This window comes from Orcinus orca, chromosome 5 (genome assembly GCF_937001465.1).
Source record: "Orcinus orca chromosome 5, mOrcOrc1.1, whole genome shotgun sequence".
Lineage (NCBI taxonomy): Eukaryota > Metazoa > Chordata > Mammalia > Artiodactyla > Delphinidae > Orcinus > Orcinus orca.
The window spans coordinates 141,440,758-141,449,815 of NC_064563.1; the positions used below are offsets into that span (position 1 = coordinate 141,440,758).

A 9,058-nucleotide genomic window follows, 5' to 3' on the forward strand; every position below is an offset into this window, starting at 1 on the left:
TGCTCTCCATATAGTTTTACCAGTTTAGCCTCCCACTAACAGAGTTTGGAGAAGCAGTCAGTGTGATCACCTTTGGATCAGTCTGAACTGAAAAACCTGGTATTGGACAGAGTATAGTTGCATTTCACTTATTTCTTCTTTCCATGAATTTAAGTAGCTTCATAGTTTAAGAACCATTAATATTTTCTGAGAACTTTCTGCCTATTTTTCTACTGGATTATTTTCAATAGTTTTTCTTGAATTTTGATTCTGAGACCACCTTTGTTGAGTGGTCTTAATGATCTGTGCTAGCCACTGGTGATAAAGACACAGGCTTTGCCTTCCTAGAGCTTACCGTGACACAGAAAATAAATAAAATGAATCAAATGAATAGAAATTGCAAGTACTATTAACTGTTAAAAAGAGAATAAGACAGGATAATGTAATAGAGAGTAGTGATTTGTTGGGTGGGAGGTATTAATTCAGATAGGCCGAACTGATAACAGGGAGACCCCCCAAAATATGGTAGCTTAAAAAATGTGAAGTTTCTTTTTTATGTAATAGTCCAGAGTGGGTATTCAGGTTAGTGGCGTGGCTCTCTCCCACATCCTGGGTTCCTACCATCTTATGACTGCCCCATCCCCAAGGGCCTAGTTGTCTGCTGCATCTGGCAGGCAGAAGGACTTGGGATGTATTTTGTGGGACAGATCTGGCTGTAACATAGGAACCTTCATTCATATTCCTTTGACTAAAACAGTCATATGGCCATGTCTAAGTACAGGGGAGGCTGGGGAGTAAGCGTAGTGCAGCCTTATGCTCAGGAAGAAGAGTATGTTTTTTGAGGACAATTTGGAACCTCTGCCACAGAAATTGGGGGAGCATTAGCCAGAGTGGTGAGGGAAGACTCTGGAACTGAAATGATGAGAAAGAATCATCCAAGCAGAAATTAGAAATCAGAGCATTCTAGGCAGAAGGAACAGTAAGTACAAACACCCTGAGGCTTCTGAAAGATGTTGACTAGGTAGAGGAATAGAAGGAAGATCCTGTGTAGTAGGAACTTAGGCAGCAAGAGGAAGGATGGCTAGAGGAAAAGTTTGGAGAAATGAGCATTGGCCAGATTGTTTATGGATTTTGGATTATTTTGTTTATCCATTCATCCATCAGTGGGCACTTACTTGGGTTGTTTCCATATTTTGGCTATTGTAAATAATGCTGAAGTGAATGAACATGGGGGTACACATATCTTTTCAAGATACTGTTGTTGTTTTCTTCATATAAATACCCAGAAGTGGAATTGCAGGATCATATGGTAGTTCTGTTTTTAATTTTTTGAAGAACCTCCTCCATACTGTTTTCCATAGTGGCTGCACTAATTTATATTCCCACCAAGCAGTGCATGAGGGTTCCCTTTTTTCCACATCCTCACCAACACTTGCTATTTGTTGTCTTTTTGATAATAGCCATTCTCATGGGTGTGAAGTGATATCTCGTTGTGGTTTTGATTTGAATTTCCCTGATGGTTCATGATGTTGAGCTTCTTTTCCTGTACCTGTTGGCCATCTGTATGTCTTCTTTGGAAACATGTCTAGTCAGATCTTCTGCCCATTTTTCAATCAGATTGTTTGGATTTTTGCTGTTGAGTTTTATCAGTTCTTTATATATTTTGGATATTAGCCTGTTATCAGATAATATGATTGACAAATATTTTCTCCCATTCAGTAAGTTGCCTTTTCATTTTGTTGATGGTTTCTTTTACTGGGCAGTAGCTTTTTAGTATGTTGTCATCCCATTTGTTTATTTTTGCTTTTGTTGCTTTTGCTTTGGTGTCAGATTCAAAAAATCATCACCAAGACCTATGTCAAGGAGCTTATTACTGCCTATGTTTTCTTCTAGGAGTTTTATGGTTTCAGGTCTTACATTCAAGTCTTTAATCCATTTTGAGTTAATTTTTGTGTTTGGTGTAAGATAGTGTGGTTGAGTTTCATTCTTTGGTATGTGGCTGTCTAGTTTTCCCAACACCATTTATTGAAGAGACTGTCCTTTCTCCATTGTATATTCTTCGTTCCTTTGTCATAAATTAGTTGACCATATATGCGTAGATTTATTTCTGGGCTCTCTGTTCCGTTCCATTGATCTATGTGCCTTTTTTTATGTCAGTACCATACTGTTTTAATTGCTATAGCTTTGTAGTATAGTTAGATACCAGGGAGCATGATGCCTCCATCTTTGTTCTTCTTTCTCAAGATTGCTTTTGCTATTTGGGTTTCTTTGTGGATTACAAATTTTAGGATTATTCTTTTTTTTTTTTTTGAAAAATGACGTTGGAATTTTGTGGGGGATTGCATTGAATCTGTAAGTTGCTTTGGGTAGTTGGGACATTTTAACAACATTGATTCTTACACTCTTCCAGTCTGTGAGCATGGACTATCCTTCCATTTATTTTTTCTTCTTCTTCCAGACCTTCTTCTTCTACAGGTCTTTTACTTCCTTGGTTAAAGTTATTTCTTGATATTTTATTCTTTTTGATACAGTTGTACATGGGATTGTTTTCTTTTTCTGTTTCATTATTAGTGTATAGAAATGCAGTCGATTTTTGTGTATTGATTTTATATTCTGCAACCTTATTGAGTTCATTTATTAGTTCTAACAGTTTTCTAACGGAGTCTTCAGGGTTTTCCATATAATGTAATGTTAACGTCATCTGCAGGTAGTGACCATTTTACTTCTTTATTCCCAATGTGGATGACTTTTCTTTTTCTTGCCTGATTTGGATTTGTGTTTTAAAAAGACTGTTCTTGCTACTCTTTGGAGAATGGTTTGGAAAAAGGCAAAGATGGAAGATGGGAGTTGATTTAGGAGGCTGTTATATTAGTCTAGGCAAGAGATGATAGTGACCTAGGATAGAGTAGTCGTGGTGGAGATGGAGAAAAGAGGCCAGATTTGGGTTCTATTTTGGAGGTAGCTTTAGTAGTACTTGCTGATTGTTTGGATGGAGGAATGGTTGAGCAGCTAGATGGGTACTAGTGGTTCTATTAAAACAGGAAAGATTGGAGAGAGGAGGAGCTTTAGGGGGAAAGTAAAGAATGCCTTTTGGACCTGTCAGAAATATTTACTATCTGGCCCTTCCCAGAAGTTTGCTGACCCCTGGCATAAACAGTGCTCCCAAGGAAAGAAAGTGGCGAGTAAAATATATGAGTATGGGTGTAACTTGCTAAAAATTGAAGCTTTCATAATAAAATATTTTTCACTCTTGAACACATTTGGAAGTTTGTGTTATAGAACTGTCTAACACATTAAGGTTTCAAAACCCTCTCTCTAACTAATGTAAATGCTAGTGTTGTAGCTTTTTATCGAAGATTAAAGCTTGGAAACGGTACTCTTAATAAATCGTTTTAAAATCTGTTTTTACAGGTGCGTCAGCAATTTCCTGCTCCCATTGGTTGGTCAGGCACTGAAGCTCCTACACAAGTCACTGTTGAAACTCATCCTGTTCAAGAAACAACCTTTCATGTAGCCCCTCAACAGAATGCATTGCATCATCACCATGGAAACAGTTCCCATCATCATCACCACCACCACCATCACCACCACCACCATGGACAACAAGCCTTGGGCAACCGGACCAGGCCAAGGGTCTACAATTCTCCAACAAATAGCTCCTCTACCCAGGATTCTATGGAGGTTGGCCATAGTCACCACTCCATGACATCCCTGTCTTCCTCAACTACTTCTTCCTCTACATCTTCCTCCTCTACTGGTAATCAAGGCAATCAAGCCTACCAGAATCGCCCAGTGGCTGCTAATACCTTGGACTTTGGACAGAATGGAGCTATGGACGTTAATTTAACCGTCTACTCCAATCCCCGCCAAGAGACTGGCATAGCTGGACATCCAACATACCAATTTTCTGCTAATACAGGTCCTGCACATTACATGACTGAAGGACATCTGACAATGAGGCAAGGGGCTGATAGAGAAGAGTCCCCCATGACAGGAGTTTGTGTGCAACAGAGTCCTGTAGCTAGCTCGTGACTAAATTGAAACTTGAGTTTGTTTCTTGTGTGTTTTTATAGAAGTGGTGTTTTTTTCCAAAAAACAAAGTGCAAAGCTGCTTGAATCAGAAGGAGATTAACACACTGAACCGCTACAAGAGGGCAAAGCTGACTTTTTTTTTTTTTTAACTTGAAAAGATTGCAAAGGGACAATGAAGTTTTTAAAAGAGCCATGTCCAAACCCATCTTCACGGATAGCTCAGAGGTGTCCTCTTTTTGCCTCCCCCATTTTAACTCGCCACATCCCAGTCATAGTGGGGTTTTTGTCTTTCTATTCCACAGAAGTTGTTGTTCAGATGTTGGTCTTAATCATTTGCCAACTAATTTTAAAATAAAAGGCACTGCACATAATTTGCATTTTAAAGGGCCCCATGAGGGTGTTTTTCCTTCCATTTTTGTTTTTCCTTTTTTCCTTCCCGTTTTTGTTTTGTTTTCATTTTGTTTAGGGTGGGGGGTGGGAAATTTGGGGTTTTAAGTCCTCTAAACACACTTGGGCACGGAAATGCAGTACTGTAAGGAAGAGGGACCTCCAGCTCACACAAACATCACCTTCAGCTGTATGGAAGGGACGGTTGTATTGGAGTTTGTAAGGCACAGTAAGCATGCTAAGTGGCGGGATCAGAACTCTCCTGTCTGAACCTACTGAGGAGCAAAGCAGCAATTGCCTGGGATCCTGTGGGTCTCCCGTTGTTGAGGCCACAGTGAGATAGTAATGGAACGTGACTGGTCTCCTAACCAAGGTGCACTGAGAAGCAATCAACGGGTCAGTTGTGGCCAGTCCTGGGGAGGTCTGAGTGGTGGTCTTTGGGATAACCTTTGGCCTTATGGATTTGGACTCGAAGTTAGAAGAGCCTACCATTTCAGATGCAATCACTTTTGGACATGCTTTTGCAGACAGTCCTTAATGCTGAAAACACAGAGAATGGGTAATTCAAGAGGCCTTTCTTTTAAAATAGACTTTCGTGACCCACTAATTGTAAGGTATTGCAAGGTCACTTTGCGTGTGTCATAAAGTTGACTTCCTTATTGGTTGAAGGTCACAGAAGTAGTGGTTTGCTTTGATGGAAATAGCTACAGCTGTGTCCCTTCCTGCTTTTTACTTTTTCTTTTGCTTTTTCTCGGCACGTGGTATCTCCACCATTTCTTCTGCACAAAGATGTCTTCTGTTCATCCTGAACATTTTTAAAAAAATGCAGAATTTTATGTGACTGCTTTTTTGCCTCACAATTATGCTGTGAATTTTACAAAAATTTATTTTCTTTTTTGATAATTTATTGTACCAAAGCTGTTTTTATAGCACATAGATGTCTGTAACCAATAATGTAGCAGTTCTGCACTTTGACACAAGGTGTAACTAGACCATTTTTAAATGTCAGTTGAAAATTATGGCTGTACTATTGCTTAAACAAAACTGGAACTGTTGTTGAATCCATAGCCAATACATTTACAGCAATCTGTGTACTGAACATAATAGATTGACATCTAACTCAAGATTACAACAGCTGTTACATCCTAAATGTGTTCAGGCTTCTGAAGGTAAAGGGACACTGGATCCAGAAGCTGTGGAACCAGCAGTTGATTCTTGTATTCCTGATTAACCTACTTGTAAACTTGAAAGCAAGACCTTGATTGCACCAACAGGTCCAAACTATGAGCACGAGTAAAGCAAAACTTCCATGCATGACCCGGAAGGGAACAGGCTGGTGTCTAACAGGTGCCTAGTTTTGAGATTGTGCTGCCTTAATGTAACACAGTCTGGCAGTTGCTAAATTTGTGTTCCCATTTTAAATTGACCAATTTTATGGTGTTAAACTTTTGAGCGGTTGAGTTGGGAGAATGAAGATTAAGGAATTTACCTGTCCGGGATCAAAGAAGCCTAGAAAAGAAGCAGTAATCTACCTCTGCCGATAACCCTGTTCAAAACAACTCAGCAGAAACACCACATTAGTTTTTATTGGTCAATTCCATGTGGCTGACTAGATCAATTTTTTCTGAACAAGAGCAGGTTTTTATATGTAATCAGTCAGTGACAAAAGAAAAAAGGCTTAAAATCATGTGAATGGAAACTTGGGAATATCAGTTTTTATAAACCACAAAAATTTTTTTTGTTGTTAATCAGGAAATCCATATTTATTTTGTAATTAAATGTCAAGCCTGTGGATGGATTTTTGAACTCGGTAGTTCATAAAGTTTACAGTGAATAAAAGGACATCATCTTGAGTCTAGCAATATCAAAAGGAATTCAGTAGTTACTGCTGTTTAGGAATATAAGGTGAAGATAACATGGGTCAGGTCATTTTCTGTGCTGGTTGCCACATCTTAGCAAGCACCAAAAAACGAAAGCAGTTTTTAAACCGCTATTTACATAAAGGAAGTCATAAAATCCAATGCTTCTGCATACTGTGTTATGTTACAGTCCAGTTTTGTGTGCTTTACTACACGGTTTGGTTACAGGACTTCTGTGCATTGTAAACATAAACAGCATGGAAAAGGTTAAATACCTGTGTGCAGATTGTAAGATCTGGTCCGGACTTGCTGTGTATATTGTAACGTTAAATGAAAAAGAACTCCCCTTTGTATTATAGTCATGCGGTCTTATGTATGATAAACAGTTGAATAATTTGTCCTCAGACTCTTTACTATGCTTTTTTAAAATTAATTTAAGAAAAATGTAAACATAGTCGAAATCTTTCTATGCAATTAACCTGGTCCAGGTAATGAATGGTCTGGTAGGTATACTGACTATAAGTTTAGTCAGACGTGTAGAAAGGAAAACAGTAGTTACATCAATGTAGGCTTCAAAAATCTTGGAAAGTAAACATTGGAGGTTTAACAGACCATTTTGATTTTTTAAAATTGTTTCTTTACTTGATATTCACAGTTTCTCTTTGATTCAAAGTGCTCATAGGCCGTAATGTTTAGGATGGATGTGAGAGTTAGATGATTTTCTCTAGGATTTGACCTGCTTGGAAGCAAGAGGAAATACAAATAATATCGTTCCTCTTTCCCCAGATCCTTGATGGGGGCCTATCAGGGACTTTATACAAGAAAGTAGAGAATTCCTGCCACAGTGAATTAATCCTAACCTAAAGTCTCCTGTTTTTTATAAGTTAGCCTGCATAAGTATACATTAAGGTGGCTTTCAGAAGGCAAAAAACTTACTGTAAATTTAAATGTGATTTTGTAAAGTTCAGATTGTCTACATAAAGTGCACTTACCACATGTATGAAAGAAACTTCCTTTAGTGTTTTTCTTAGGGTAATGAGCATTTTATAGGTAAGTGGCACATTTTGTATATCAGAATCAGTATCCAAAAAACTTAGGCTTATTTTTATTTAATGAATATTAGAACTGTTGATACATGTGAAAAATCATTAAGGCTACAATAATTATATAAGGCCCACAAGATGACTACTCTGTTTGCTACTGTATCGTCTTTCCCAGCTCCTATGTTGTTAAACTTATTGTTGTAATAAGTCTTATAATAAGGCAATACAATGATGCGATAGTAAATGCTAAATTTCTTCTAGATTAGTTCCCCAGTTTCCTTTTGGCCTGCCTTTACTCTGTTAGCTCTCAGAATACAAGTTCAGTACTCATTTTTATATCCATTTTTGTAGTGGTGACCAAAGCTAACAGATCAGATGGTTCATTCCAGATACAGAACTTGGTCTTTGTGCCATATATGAAAAAAAGTTTGAAATTTTAAGATTAGGGTTAGGAGAAAAACCGATCGGTATACTGAGTCTGTTCAGATTTCTTAGAATCCTTGGGATTGCTCGACATTGGGAAGCCTTTGGTGTCAGGAAGTGCAGAGTAGAAGGTCTCATTTTCTTAACCATGGATCTCCTTCCCTAGACTTGTTTCCTAGGGTGAAAACATACATCAAGTAATTTTTAGTACAAAGAAGAAGAAAACCCTAAGAACATAGCTTATCATATTCTTCTTCATCCCTCATAATGCATAGCAGTAACCTGTCTCCCTGTCCCCTGAGAACCATCTTGTGGGTATCACCTGGGCTTTCACACTCTAGTATTAATTCCTACATATCCCTGTGTTTAAAGCACTTGTTATTTTTTTGTGGAAGACTCATTTAGGATGGTAAGTGGTCTTGTCGGTTTGTGCGTTTTTCTTTCTCTTTGGCATTATGTACAGCCAAGGTCCCTGGTTTCAGCTGCTCACAGGAAAACATGATAAAAGAGCTAAGGTGTTCTTGCATCGTAATTTTTGGGGATACCATTCACCTTAACACAGAGAGGGCCCGAGGTATTTGTCATCAGTTTTCTTACCTTAGATCTTCAAAGATGAAAGTATTTCTCCAACTAAAACACAATGATTTAAATGTGTACCAGATAACTAGGTAGAGCCCCACAGGTTTCAATATCAGCTTCTTTACATGAAAACACGGGGTTTATTTATTTTATTTTATTTTTTTTGCAGTACGCGGGCCTCTCACTGTTGTGGCCTCTCCCGTTGCGGAGCACAGGCTCCGGATGTGCAGGCTCAGAGGCCGTGGCTCACGGGCCCACCCGCTCCGCGGCATGTGAGATCTTCCCGGACTGGGGCATGAACCCATGTCCCCTGCATCGGCAGGCGGACTCTCAACCACTGCGCCACCAGGGAAGCCCAAAACACAGGGTTTTTGTTTTTTTACATAATTTCACACCTTGAGGGTATGACCTTTTATTAAAGAGAGCGGTGGGAATGACTTAAGTTTCAGGCTTGGCATGTCATGAATTCCCTGCCACCTGCAGCAGGACTTGGGGACGCTGCTTCAGAGCAGCGAGGAGGGAAGATGAATCTCCAGTTCGCTTCCTTGTGCCTTAACTGGATGTCAGTGTCCAGTCTCAGCTGGGTTCTGAAGGAACAGAGGCACTGCGGTAGGAATCTTGTTGGCTGGTAAAACGCAGTTTAAATGTGCGGCAGCAAAAATGGGTGACAAAGCTCCTGGTGAAGGATGGAGGAGGTGGGCGTAAGTGAGCGCACACCCGTTCCGGGTGAAGGTGGCGCCCTTGGCTGATGCAGGC

The 9,058-nt window shown here is 39.3% G+C and overlaps 1 protein-coding gene across 15 annotated transcripts in view; it reads left to right on the plus strand.

Moving 5' to 3' along the window:
* Nucleotides 1-6,663, plus strand: part of DYRK1A (dual specificity tyrosine phosphorylation regulated kinase 1A) — a 145,404-nt gene extending 138,741 nt beyond the window's left edge. For all 15 annotated transcript variants that reach the window (XM_033418293.2, XM_033418298.2, XM_033418292.2 and 12 more), the window contains one exon: nt 3,391-6,663. In XM_033418293.2, coding sequence (XP_033274184.2) covers nt 3,391-4,011 — 621 coding nt within the window. In that variant the 3' untranslated portion in view covers nt 4,012-6,663. The remainder of the gene's footprint in view (nt 1-3,390) is intronic.
* Nucleotides 6,664-9,058: the final 2,395 nt, after the last annotated feature.